The sequence below is a fragment of the Nelumbo nucifera genome, chromosome 4 (genome assembly GCF_055504915.1).
Source record: "Nelumbo nucifera cultivar China Antique chromosome 4, China Antique-T2T, whole genome shotgun sequence".
In the NCBI taxonomy this organism is placed as follows: Eukaryota; Viridiplantae; Streptophyta; class Magnoliopsida; order Proteales; family Nelumbonaceae; genus Nelumbo; species Nelumbo nucifera.
In genome coordinates, this window is record NC_142652.1 from 85,994,043 (window position 1) to 86,008,783 (window position 14,741).

The 14,741-nt window shown below is 34.9% G+C and overlaps 1 protein-coding gene across 2 annotated transcripts; it reads left to right on the forward strand.

The window, feature by feature from the left end:
- Positions 1-1,665: 1,665 nt before the first annotated feature.
- LOC104585618 (DNA mismatch repair protein) lies at positions 1,666-9,639 on the forward strand. Of its 2 annotated transcripts, XM_010242564.3 has the most exons (3): positions 1,919-2,135; positions 5,636-5,807; positions 9,316-9,639. In XM_010242564.3, exons 1-2 carry the CDS (start codon positions 2,045-2,047, stop codon positions 5,758-5,760), a joined length of 216 nt encoding a protein of 71 aa, XP_010240866.3. In that variant the 5' UTR covers positions 1,919-2,044; the 3' UTR covers positions 5,761-5,807; positions 9,316-9,639. The 2 variants fall into 2 exon arrangements, 1 of the variants encoding a protein (XP_010240866.3); XR_016085204.1 differs by lacking the exon at positions 9,316-9,639 and having other exon boundaries at positions 1,666-2,137; positions 5,636-5,776.
- The last annotated feature ends 5,102 nt before the right edge of the window (positions 9,640-14,741 follow it).

Consider the following 14,741-nt stretch of genomic DNA (forward strand, 5'->3'; position numbering starts at 1 on the left):
TTAGAGAGTGAAAACTTAAATTTTTAAAAGGCGAGATCTTAGCTTTCTAGAAGATGAGGACTTAGCTTCTTGTAGTGTTTCCCACAAACGGTGTGAATTGATGGTGCGCGATCTAGACACTCCTAGCTGGAAGATGATCCGAACTCCAGTTGCGGGACGAGCTACAAAATAGTAGATCAGAGAACCCGGGGTGGCTAACTTGACAAGGTCACTCTGATGCTTAAGTCAGTACTGGGTTGTGCGAGCTAAAAATTTGTATGCTAGTAAGCTAGTGAGCAAATAATCGCGCGTACCCTGTGTCATTGGGGGTTGGTGCCTTTATGTAGGCATTGTTTGGTGTAGCCTTCACACATTGCATCCGAGATTTTCGAGAGGTCGTGCCTTACCGGTCCGAAATCCTCAGAGGTAACCGCTATGCACGTTGACCATCCTTCGGAACATTCGGCACACGGGCCAACTTCAGAGAAACCTGGGAGTCGGGGTATGCATGCCGAATTTGTCGGCGAGCACATCTCGCAGGTCATCGCTTGGTCCTCAGTTAGGTCAAAAAGCCCTTGAGAGAGGTCGCGCCTTGCGTCAAGGTCACTTCGGTCAGTGACAATGTGCTACAAGTCGTCCCCGGATGAGGCGCTGCAAGCCGATCTAAGTTGTGGTCGAGGTCGCCAAGTCAGCGATAAAGGCAAGTCGCCAGGTTAGGGCAAAGACGAACTACGATCTGGGACTCCAAATCATCGCTTAGGTGGCATTTGGGTGTCGTCCAGCTGTTTCGGGATGCCATGTGTCATGAGGTTATTAGAGGGCCAAATCCGCCCTCATCAAAGGGTATTTCTTTCCTTCTCCTTTTCCTCCATTCTTTTATTTTAACGCTTGCTAAGCTTAGCTGCTTAGGCACTTGCTTTCTCCGCAACGTTCATTCAGCTGGGACTTTGGACAAGAAGAACCAATTATTATGAAAAAAAACAAAATATAATCTAAAGAAAGAGGGTGTTTATTCAATAAATGTTATCATATAGGTGCCACTTTAGTAGTTCCTCTCTCTTGCTCTTCTGTACGCACCAAGAATGGTAAAAGTGGATTTCAGTTTTTGTGCACGCCTACCATTTGAGGAAATTATTTTTTAAAGCTTCTACAAACGGTCAGGCGTTTTTTCACTTTTACATTGATGTAGAGTCTAGTGGCGCCATAAATGATTGTAATTATTACCTTTTTCGATTTTACAAACAAATAAAATACAAACGTTGAATGAAAAAACGTATACGGAAGCAAACACATACAAAGTCAGCTTTGATTTTCTACATGACAATTAAAGTTACTTTTGGGAAATTTAATACTTAACGGTCAAAAGGGATATTTATTGTAAGATAAAGGTTAGGAGGTGTTTGTTGTATATTAAAATATAAGGGATTTTTATCATTGACCCTATAATACAAGAGGGTCTTTGTAATTTAGCCTATTTAGTTCGTTTTTTAAGTAAGCAAGCAGGAATCGAAGAAAGAAAAAAAAAAACAAAAAACAAAACTAACGGCAGTATTTTAGTCATTTTATCCTTTTCATTAGCGGATTCTAACGGGAGGAGTGTAGGTGCAAGGATGTCAGAAAAGGCAAGGGACTGAGGGAGAAATGTCAACAGCATAATTCAGAAATTAACTTAGGGAGGTTTCAGAATTTACTCAAACTTTGAATAGGTTGTACGGTCAAAAAGTTGGGTCAAGCATCAAAAAAGGGCTCGAAACACAGCGTCGGGATCTGTTGCGACTTGCGCGCGTATTACAGGCTTCTTTACTCGTGATTGGTTGCGTAGCCTGTAATACACATATTCGTTAGCAGCAGATTACTCGCCAAAACACACACGGCAAACCTATGGAAGCAAAAATCCATTTTCAATTCAATTGAAGTGCCTTCTATCGCTTTGTAGTCTGTACGCTTAAGTGAACGGCGGCGTGGTGGAGGGAAACGACGAGCTACTCGATTCTCGACTCCCTGCAAATCCTTCCCCGGTATCACCAATTCCTTTCTGTTACTTTTAAGTGATTCATCGCTGGAGATGAAGTTCCTGGATTGGTATTTGAAGATTGCAGCTGTTTCGGCCTTGATCGGAGCTTCAATGGAGTTCTTTATGATCCAAACTGGTTTCTGTGTGAGAACCCTCCTTTCTTTACCACTTCAAGTGTTCCATTTTATCATTCCCTTCCTTTTTCCCGATTTAAATTTTCTTTGTTTTAACTGACTGTGTAGAATCGAAATGGTCAAATATGAACCCTAGACTATATTTTAATTTTTAAACTCCGAATTCTAATTCTATCCATTGTCAATAGTAATATGCATACGACGGAGATTTCGAAACAAATGGTACTATAAGTAGTTCCTACTCATTTGATTCGTAGATTATTGTCCTTTTTCTTTGTAAGTTAACTTGTATTATTCAATGCCCACGTTGAATATTGATGTCATCAACTAGAATAAGGTGCACCCCGCAAAGCTGGTTAAACTGCAAATATTAAGATCAAGTATACTTATAAAGTATGGACCCAAATACCTAGAATGTAATGTCAAAGTGGAAGAGAGTATGACAGAGGCTGAAAACTCCCACCGTGGAAGCAGAAGCACTATAGGGGCCTAGTTATATTTAAACTCATAGATGTAGATGTGCATTTGTAACAGTATTGTAGAAACCTGAGAGAGTTTCTGTTTCACTATCATTGAGTGAATGATGAGCCTGGTAGAATTAAAAGAACAGTTGGAGATTAAAATAGTCAAAGAAAGGCAAAGGAGAAGAAAAATAACACATTTTCCAAAAGGAAAAGAAATCCAATATTTGAGTTATTGAGTTTTAGGCACTTTTGGTAACTTGTTAATAATTCATACTGAATGATAAGACGATAGACTGCTCTATGATACCGGAATGCCTGTATGAGGGTGTCTTATCATGCTAGATACTTGAATTTTAGCATAAATTCCATATCTGATACTGTATCCAGCCGTGTTCTTGCTGTATCCAGGTAACATAGCTTGAAATGTTGCAATACATCACTAGTAGGTAGCATGATACTGGATACTTAATGTTACCTAAGGTATGTGTGTTTTTTTAATATGGCACTGTTATGCATGTGTGATATGTGTCAGATTTGCCAATTCAGCCTAGATTTTGAGTGGTTGCTAAAGCATAACATAGCTTGAAATGCTGCAATATATCACTAGTTAGGTAGCATGATACTGGATACTTAGTGTTACCTAAGGTATGCGTGTTTTTTTAACATGGCACTGTTATGCATGTGTGGTATGTGTCAGATTTGCCAATTCAGTATATCTCTTCTTAATCCTAGATTTTGAGTGGTTGCTAAAGCATGGATTCTTTCCTGATACTATGGTGAAGTTTGCACAACTAGAAATTGAAACTTGAAATATGCAATGTAATTGTTATGGACATGGGATGTGTCAGAACTTCCAAGTCAAAACTATCTTCCTTAATCCCAAATTCAAAATGGTTGCTCAAGCATGAATTATTTCCTGATACTATTAACATGAAGTTTGTACAATTAGAATCCTAATGCCTCACATTATGTGCTTCAGATCTTTAGTGGGTTTCTCAGTCTGTTGTTGACTTATTGGCATATTCTGGTTCTGCCATTGTATCCTTTATTGTTATTCCTTTCCAGATATATAATGAAGTTCATGTAGATTATTAAATGTAGCTTGTCTTCCTCTTTGTAATTATTCCTGTAATTAATTAATGAAATGTGTTATTGATAAAAAAAAACTATTAAATGTAGCTTGTTTCCTTACTCAACAAATATAGATTTTATTGTTTAATTTTTAATGTACCACAAAATATCCATGTTCCATTGTAACTGGTTGGCCAACTGATTTTATCCAAATTCATGGACAATGAATTGATCTTATTTTCTGCTTTTGCCACTTTTTGCTTGCAAGTCTCTAATGATATTGATACTTAATGACCGTTGGATACTTGGATCAAGTCAATTCTCCATATCTTGCTATTTCAGGGCTAGGTGGAACCACCTTTTAAGTGCATAGCCATCTTGAGAGAGGTAGTCACCTTGATTCAGATTACTGAGAGCATCTTAACAAGATATTTCATCCCTGTTGTCTGACAAGGATAACCTAACTTCACTCACCTCCTCATGGTCGTGGAAAATTTACTAATCTTAATAAATTTCCATGCCTAGAACAAAGCTTTTGAGCAGTGTTGCATGTACTCTCCTAATTAGACAATGTGTCGTATTGGACACACATCAGAGTCTGACACTCCACTGATTCTTGAGGAATCTTCCATGTGATATTTCCTTTTTATCCCCCAGTTTATTTGGCATAAATAAACTGCTAACGTACAGGATGAATGCCATTCTGCTGCGTTTTTTGCCGACAATGTTAGAATGCAAAAAATATGAACTAATTCAATAGTATATTCTTTTACATAGATGTGTCTGTGAGTCCATATTTTCTCATCTTGCCAAGTCAGACTCTTGGGCCCCATATCCATGTCCAGGCAACAATGATTTTCAGTGTATTACCTCAGCTATCTCTTCATCCAGCCACAATGAGGTGTTGATAAATATCTATAGGTATTTATGTTGATGAGTTCATCATTCCTGAAAAATGTTAACCCATTTGAGAAAATTCATACTGGTACCAAGAAAATAGTGGCGCCACATATTTTGACCCAGTTCTGCCATTAGGAGTTAGGGCCAACAAACGTCACATAAACTAGATTTATGAGCTCTTATTATGCTTTTTTTTTCTCAATCTTTTCATATTTGGATTTTAAGATAATGCTCTAATTGCTCTTACATGTTTGTTTGGTTTTCATTCCTCTTTTGAAGTCAGACTGATTCCTCTCGGGCGAATGTATAAGCCAATATGATGGTTAATAAATTCAATCACAGACTGATCCCTCTTGGGCTGCATACATGTGTCCCTCTCCAGACCCTGCATTGACGGGAGCCTCGTGCACTGGGCTATCCTAGTCAGGCTTCAAACCCATTTTCAGATTGTCTGACTTACTTTGGAACTAGTTATTTCCCAAGACCAGTATTAGACTTTTCTTCTTAGATTTTAATTATAATCTTCTTTGTTTTCATATGTGCATTAGTGTTCTTTAAAAGCATTTACAGTTTTATTTCTCATGATGTTTAGAGAAGTCAAGGCACTATGTCAAAGTAAAACCAATTTATGACTCTCCTTTGACAGTATGGTAAACTCAGTTGCCTCAACTACATTACATGCTCCTACTTCTTATTGGTTAACTTGTGAACAATGTTACGAACCTCCCTTTTGCTTATTGGGGAAATATCCTAGTTACCTTCACTCCAAAATGTAAAAAGGATTCTTGAAGTTTCTGAAATTACAGTGACCTCCCCATGATTTTGATGTTAAAAATATTGTTCTCCTTTCAATTAACCTCATGCATCTTAAATGGACATTAAGTAGATCACTTAATAAGAATTATCTTGAGACTCTTTCAGGAGTAACTCTCTTTTGTATAAAAATGTGAAATACATTAAAGTGGTGGATGAAAATGTTTATTTGACACTGGTCCTTAGGACTTATTAACTCCTGGCCGAAGCTTAGCTTTGAGAGTGGGAAAACTAGACTGACATTTTCCTTTTCTCTGCAGATGACAAGGTGACTGTCTTGGAGTCGGAGAAGAGAGCTTGGGAAAACTCTCCAGAAGCTCAAGCTATCAGAGAGGCTCTAAATCCCTGGGGAGAGCATGATAGAGAGACAAGAAAGAATTCCTAGCTGTCTTATATTTTTCCTTAGTATTGCTCTCTTGGTTGGGAAAATTGGTAAGTTCTATATATCATAATTAGACATAAAAAGGATACAATATCAATAAATTTATTTTAGTTGCAAATTTTACTAAATAGGTAAAAGCTTTGAAAATGTGACCATAAAAACAAAGTAGTGCTTTCAACCTTTTGGGCTTTTTAATATGTCAATAAACATCTTGCTGGCCTATATACTATTTGGTTACTAAATGCAGAAAACTTCCACCCAGTTCTCACATTAGAATTTAGAATAGCATAACAATGGTTTTCTACTTAATGTAATGCTGTTTATATCAGAGTTCAGTATAGAATTTAACCTCTTGATCACGAGATCACCTGATCATTTGGGAGTCAGCTATTAATCCTTCTCCTTTTTCTTTTTGATGAGATAAGTTAATGCAAGAGATTTTCTCCTTCCAGCATTGGATCCTTATGTCTTAAATGGCCAAGAGGTCTGATCCCTCAGTATGATAAGGGTGGGCCTTGGCGCAACAGTTGGGTTGCTCCATTGCGACCTGGATGACCAGGGTTCAAATCTTGGAAACAGCCTCTCTGTATGTGTAGGGGTAAGGCTGCGTACATCTGTCCCTCCCCAGATCCCACATTGGCGGGAGCCTCGTGCACTGGGCTGCCCTTTTTTCTTTATTGGATAAACCAATGGTAATGGGCAAAATTTTATATATTAATAGTGAAGGCTTATGGTGATTCACCATTGATATTTTCTTTCTCACCAAATAAATATATATATTTTTAAAGCAAAAAATACCAAGAATACATCGAAGAGGTTTCTATATTACCCCTTCCAAGCCACCTTGAGATAGTCATTCCTTGAAGCATAAACGTACACATGTTTACACATGCATACACATATCAGAGAATAAGACCCTTTTTTTTTATAGGAAACGGTAACTTTCATTAGATAAAACCAGAAGAACAATTGTCACCTTCTAAAGTGAAAGGTGACCCCTGAGAATAAGACCCTTGGTGCTACCTGATTATATATCCTATCCACATATAAAAGATGTATCATTAAAACAAGGGAAAATTCCACTTTAGTACCTTGAACTTTGGAGGTAGTGTCAAGTTAGTACCCGAACTTTTAAACGTGTCACTGCAGTACCTAAACTTCCAAAAAGTGTCAAGTTGGTCCTTGCCATTAACCAACTGTCAGTTATCTGTTGAAAATGTCAAAACTACCCTTCAAAAGAAGACACTGTTCATTGTCTTCTACCTTGAGACTGAACCGGTTGAGGTGTTTGAGATTCTAGACTAATGAAGTCATTGTCATCTACCTTTAGATCTGAAACACATTATTGTCTAGTTATTTCTTTGCTTTCAGTTATTGTTTCCCTCTATCATATGTCATGTTTTTTCTCTCTTTTTCTTTGAAGATAACTGGTTCAGTCTCAAGGTAGAAGACAATGAACAGTGTCTTCTTTTGAAGGGTAGTTTTGACATTTTCAGCAGATAATTGATGGCTGGTTAACGACAGGGACCAACTTGACACTTTTTGAAAGTTTAGGCCCTGTTTGGCAACGTTTCACGAGAGTGTTTATGCTATTTATGGCGTTCCTGCAGAACAAAAACACATTTGGCAAAAATAAAACAAAAAAACGAGCCATTCCCGTGTGAGAACAACACCCAAAGCATGCGTTCTTTGAGAGTGACCAATCGATGCTCTCAAACAACACGTTCTTTGGAAATGTGTGGTTCCCATGCCCCTCATTAGTTACGAATATGTGTGCCACATTCTCATTCTGAGCAGGGGCATTTTTGTCATTCTGCTCGAAATAATAAACTCTAAGCCATAATGTTCATTCATCATTCCTTCGACCTCATCTCTACCAATGCACAACCCAGGGAGGTGAACGCTGAGTCAAGGACAGTGAATGGTCGGAAACACATCTCCGACAACTTTTTTTCAACCAAAATCATTTACACAGTTCCTTCTTGCCGTTTCTTTGTTGTAGATGTGTGGATGCTTTATTTTTTTATTAAAAAAAAGAGATAGAGTTAACGATAGCTAGCTTAAAACACTAGTAGATAACTCTGCATTTCTCCCAACCTGTTTTGGTTGGAGCTAGGTCTTAAATCCTAAAACGTAATTATTCTCCCAAAATCAGAGAATCTAACACATTACAAGCAAGGTGAGATAATGGATATCCAACAATGACTTCCACCCCAGTTGTTTCCAACCCTTGTGCAAGTTCAACCCCCCAAACCCTGCTAATCTCCTCTAATCTGTCCACCAAACTATCCTCCACCAACTTCCTCTCTAAACCAACATGTACAAGTAGTAAAAGCAAACCCATTACTAATGGGGCAAGACAGGAGAAATTTCTATTACTAAGTGATTAAGGAAGTTCAAGTGGTGCCACATTTTATTGGTGAATAGGGAGAGATATTACTATAACATTGAAGGATGGGACCAAGGTAGACCTTTGAAGTGTACCCATGTTTAGGAAAATTGTCATTTATTGCCTTTCCATGGCTGATTAATCTGTGGTTTTGGAGGTAAAGGAAGCTCAGCTGAAAAGTTTTCTGATGGCCTTGTTTGTTTAATTTGTTTTGCGAACTCAACCAAAAGTCCTTTAAATGAGGTATGCAATAGTTTTTCTTTTTAGAAAATTTAACAAAAATTCTATAGACGGTAATTACAAGGAAATTTGTTTGCAATATTGATTTATACTTCTGTTGCTTGGTAGTTGGGAGAGTCAGTTTGGTTTTATGTGAGTTTGTTAGAAATCTACCATTAATTATCTATTGATAGTTGAGAATGGAAATAGTAGAATATAAAAGAAAAACGCATAGAGCAAAACAGACCCACAGGAAACAGAGCATAACAAGAAACACTTGACAAAGACTAAAGGCTAAGGACTAAGCACATGCAACTAAAGACTAACACAGCACGACCCCTAAACACCTAAACAAGACCAGAAACACCATTGTTGACTTTCCAACTTCCTGAATATGCACCAAACATTCTAGTTTTTACAACTTATTTCTATAGTTAATTCTACTATTTTCTTACACAAATGTTCTACTATTTCCAAATTCCAAAAAAGCAACACCATTCATTCATCAAAACTAATAACATTTGTTAGGAGTGGCCGAGTTATTTCCATTTTATTTATTTTATATTTGTAATTATGTTGTTCACTTCTACTGTTTACCTTAAATAGTGGAATGATGGAAAATTTACAGTTCAAAACACAGGCAAGAAATAGTTTAGTTATCCAAACATTATTTCTATTTCTATAGAACAAAAATCCATTTTCAATGAACAAATTGCCAAATGCCTCTATTGTTCCTGAAGAGTAAGAATTCCTCGAAAATAGGAACAGGTGAGAACATTGCCAAACAGGGCCTTAGGTACTGCAGTGACACGTTTGAAAAGTTCGGGTACTAAAGTGGAATTTTCCCTTAAAACAATAAGAGAGGTCCAAAGGATTGTCCTAAAATAGAATGAAATTGCCACTCCATTGCTATGTTAAGTGCTTAAATTTAACTGAGGCATATTTTGCAGGCTGACCAGAGGATAATTGGAGGCCGGTGAACTGGTTGGTTGCTCTTGTGACAAGTTCCTGGTTTAGGGCTCTATTTATTCTTGCTGATGGTATCTTTTTGGCAGAGTATGCAGTATAACCTTGGAGAAGCATAGTGCCGGGTTTTTTATTTACACCAATGTACTATTAATTAATTAATGAGCTAAACTTTTTCATTTAGTATCCTTGTGATGTGATTGTCACAAGAAACTACCCTTTAATTGTCAGTGTTTATGGGGACAGAGGACTTGCTGATGGTTCTTTTAGCCTATTACAAATGATCGTATTCTGACTTGCATAGTGAATGCTGGCGTATTCTAAAGCTTTACAAGATCAAGTATCATTTATTCAACAAGTCATCCAGATCCAGAGCCTTTCCCATGGCCCTTGGCATGAAACCCTTTGTGTAGCCTAGACTAAGATGAAGATGTTTGCTTGGTGAACTAGTTTGCTTGTGACCTCCAATTTTCTGTAATCTATTTTCTTTGATAGCTACTATTTTTAGGTCAATGACAATATAAAAATGGCTTTATTGACAGTCCAAGAAGGAAATTTTGGGGCTGTGAAGTTCAATGAAATTATGACCAAAAGGTGATGTACTTAGTTACAATACCAACTACCATGAGGGTTTTTGGTATCAGTGCACTTTGGCTGTTGCATTTAAATCAATTTCATCAAGGGATGAATGGCTGTGCCCTGTGTTGACTGATCAGCATCTTGTGTATTATCCTAAAGGTGGTTTTGTGGGATTAGGTGATCTTTGGGCGTTGGTAGCAATTTCAATTTGGGTTGCCTTAACTCAAACTCACGTTCACAAGACTATATAGATATGTCCGATTCAGGGATCAGTTTTTAAAGGGACTGACATGTGGCACAGGTGAAATGGTTTGGTGTATTACTAGCCTAGCCATTTTCTCTTCTTATTAAATACAGATTAAAAATAAATAAAAAAAAACTTCAACTCATGTTATTAGCAAATATTGTAGCCAGGTTCTTCAAATTACAAGTATGATTACTCACCAGTCACCACCAAACCAATGTTATTATTATTAATCGATTGATGGTGTCTCAGTTGGTGGGATCTCTGGCCATTTGTAGTTGGAATTATAATTAGATTCAGAATAAAAAATCTTTTGGATTTGGAATTGGAATGGTCCTTTCCCATAGTCTGTTTGGTTTATACTAGAATTGGAATGAGAATGAGAATGAATTGGAATGGGATTTTATTCCCAAGGGATGGGGAGGGAATGACTATTCCTTTAAATGGGAGAATGCCATTCCATAGAAATGGGAATGGGAATTTGATTCCACCCAATCAAACAGTTGGAATCTGAGTGGCCCATTCCAATTCTGATTCTGGACCCTTATTCCTGCAAACCAAATGAGCCCCTGAAATAATGTAGCCTTTATTTAACTTGGGGACTGCATGTAATTTAAATAAATCATGTTATATATGAATGTTCAACTAGAATAAAAAAAAATTAAAATAAGTATTTTATAAATATTAATGAAATGAATCATCTATCAAATCAATTAATCTGCATTTATGTAAAAATGGTTTTCAATTTTTTATAATTTACATAAATAAAAATAATTAAAACAGAATATTTATTTCAGTAATTAAAATTTATGAATTTGCATATGACATGTATCTTAGAAATTTTAATGGATTCCATATTATTTTTAAGCTAAGATTTATATTTTTATAAATTAATTTGCAATAAATAACAACGAATTTATTATGTATAGATATAAAAATATTATTTACAAAGTTAACTTTGTTTACATTAGTGATGTTTAAATAGTTTAATAGTCATCAGATAGCATGAATTTAAGATTAAGTTGACTTATTTTATTGTCAATATAAAAAAGTAAAGCCAATAAAATATAATAATTGACTTATGGCTTAGTAAATAAAATAAAATAGTTACTTATGATTTGTTTATTGGATCTTCTATGTTCTCATAAATCTAGTATACTTTTAGACTATTTATGTTATTTTGTAATTATTAATTAATAATTTAACTTAATTAAACAATAACATATTAATTGCTTTATACATGTAGAAATTGGTAAGGAGATACATAGTATGCGTATTGGACTGATTAATAAATTTGTATAATACGTACATGTTCTATTATATAGATTGTAATGTATTTCTTCGTGTATTTCTTGTCTATTTATAGTTTTATAATGCTATTTATGTCTAGATCTTTCCATAATATTCATATATACATATTCAACATAATACTCCAGCCTATTCTCACTTTAGAAAAACTACTTGGGTGCTTAATTATTAAAAAAAAAAAAAAAACTACTAGGGTGCTCATAAAAAACTGAATACTGATAAATTGAACCGAATCTAGAAAATCAAACCAAAAAATACAATTAATCAAATTGATCAGTTTGATATTTTTGACAAATTGAAGGACCGATTTGGTTTTCGGTCATATATTATTTACAATACAATAGTATATATATATATATATATATATATATATATATATATATATATATATATATATATATACATATATATTATAAAGAACCACAAACCAAAGAACTGAAACCAATCAACTGGTTAATCGGCAATATCGATTCGGTTCAGTTTGAACAATTACAAAAACCGATGGTACCAATTCAATTAAAAAAAAAACTCATGAGAATTACCCTATAAACTATCACCACTAAAGTTGTGTTTGATTCAAAAGGAAAGGTAGGGCATTCAACCTAAATGTATTAGCGGCATTCAACACTAAATGTGGCATTTGATAAATCTAAAATCTGAAACATGAAAAGTTAAAAAGATATTATTTATCTAAAATCTAAAAAGAAGCATATGTGCTTTTCTACTTTTTAGAGGCTCTAAATCCATAAGTTTGTTTGTGTTGGATCAACCCTTTACCATCTGAAATTCATTGATTTTACTATTTTACCCCTAAAACATACTATTTGGAAATGTTGAGTTCAATTCGCATTATCTCACAAAAATAATTTTCAACTTCAAAATAATATTGAAATAATGCAAATAAAATATAATAAATTATTAATTAAAAATTATTAATTAATAAATAAAATGATTAAAACTAAAAAAAAAATTAATGACTATAAAATATTAAAATAATTAATAATTTATATAAATAAATATTAAAGTAATTTTTAAAAACTAATGAAGTAATTAAAAATTACTAGTTAATAAAAATAATTAATAAATAACACAAGTAAAATTAATAAAAATAATTATTTTTTAATAAAAAATATTAAAATAATTTATAATTTATAATTTTACAAAAACGTATGAAATCAGCAAGAGAAGAAATAAAACATCAATGAAACCAATGCATTCACACCGACAAATCAAAATTCTTTCTAAAAATTGAAGAAATATAATAAAAAACACAAAAACCTATCAGTCAAATCTGTTAAAGAAAACACATATCTCGGTCACACTAAACAGTAGAGTGCAGTTTGAGGAAATCAAAATCAGATGCGAAAGAACAACTAAACAGAGATCGAAGCAAATAAATAAGTAGAAACCGAACTGAGATCTAGTAAAGGTGAACCATACCTTTGTGGAGTTAGAACTGGGGATCAAGACTGACTCTGGAAAAGGCAAAAGAAGAGAGATGTAGAGGAGACGGGTGCGGGAGGTGGGAGAACAATAGTGGTGGTAGGAAGATAGGAGAGAGAGAGAGAGAAAAGTTGAATGGGGTGGGGGTATTTTTGACTTTAGGCCACGTCTAAAACACGTCTGAACGCGTTAAGTGACGGGCTTGAGTCTTAAAATTTTAAATCTAAAAAAACTTTTCAAATCATATTTCAGATACAACACCAAATAAACTTTTCAAACTTTTCAAATCATTACAATTTACGAGTGATGTTGGTGACAGTTTTAGTGGACTACTGCTGCCAAATGGGACCCTTTACTACCACCGTTTAAGCTAATACTTATATTGAACATACTAAGTTGCAGCATCTCATCTCTCCTTTTGGTCAAAGCCTTCCCTTAGTCTCGATTCATGTGCAGTGCAATTTCAATTGCACTAATACAAATGCATGGTTGGGGGGGATGAGAAAAATGCAAATTCCAGTTCACTTTTGCATCAGGGCTTACTTTACCTCAATTTTTATTTCACTTGGAGGTTGTTTGATGATAGTTGAAATGGATGACAATGATACTTCACTGTCTTTACAAATTTGTAGAGTGTAAAATGTTGTGTTTTGTATATATTTATATTGTATACATTTGTATTTGTACTCCTTTCGTATACATTTGCATTTGTATTCCTTTCAAACTAAACCTTGGTGGAAAAAAAAAAAAAGAATCACCTAATAAGCTATGGGAAGACGTAAAAGTCAACCAGACTTTAGTTTTAGATATTAAAGAGTCTAAACCTTCCGAGTAACGTACTCATTAAAAAAAGGCAAGTAACAAGTCATTCAGTTCAACTACTTCAGATGTTGTTAAATGGTCCTCAGTCCACACTGAAACAAACAAACTCGGAAGCAAAACAGAATGCTAAATTTGCAGTCAGATTTCAGAACATTTAAACTATCATTCCTTTTGCACCAGTTCAAATAAAATTGCACTGCAAACAGGATATCATGAAGATCAAAGCAGATGTAGTATGCTTTGGAAAAGTTAAAACAATTTTATTGACAAATACATGGCTCTACCGGTGGCTCTAAAGGATGGACCCACATTCAAATATTCGAGCCAATTATAAATGAACTGCTGACCCAATAGTTTAGTTAGTCACTTGACATCCTCCGATGAGGTATGGGTTCAAAACCTGCAGATGGTCAGGCTCTTTGGCTACCCAAACTGGATTGAGGCAAAAAATTAAACCAGTGAAGCGATATATTACAGTTGATTTTTAATGTTGTTAAAGTCTTTGACATGGTTTTCGAATCATTGTTGATTTGAACGGGTGGACCGTTCAGTCCAAAAATTGTTTAGGCAACTGGTTTTATTTTACCCTTAATTTATTTTTTGGCTAAAGACCATTGACTTGATCAGCGGCTCACTGACTGGGCGGTTGCATCGTCAACCCATTTAAACCGAACAATCAAACTGCAGACCTGAAAATTGGTGGCCAAAACAGTTTTGGTTGCGGGATGGTTTGTAAAACATTAGTCTTTGATGATAAATACATTTTATTAAATGTGTAAGTACACTAGACTAGGCCAATGATCAAAGTATTAGTGTCAGGTATTGTATCGAATAAATCAGATACAGATACAAATACAAATACGGATATGCTTTGGAAACGCATGGATACGTTAGAGAAATGCATACAAATCACATAAATAGATTAATAATACTAAATCAGAAACTAAATTATTTATGATAAGATATAAACACATGAGAAATGCATACTTCAATAGGTTATATGAAGATAAATAT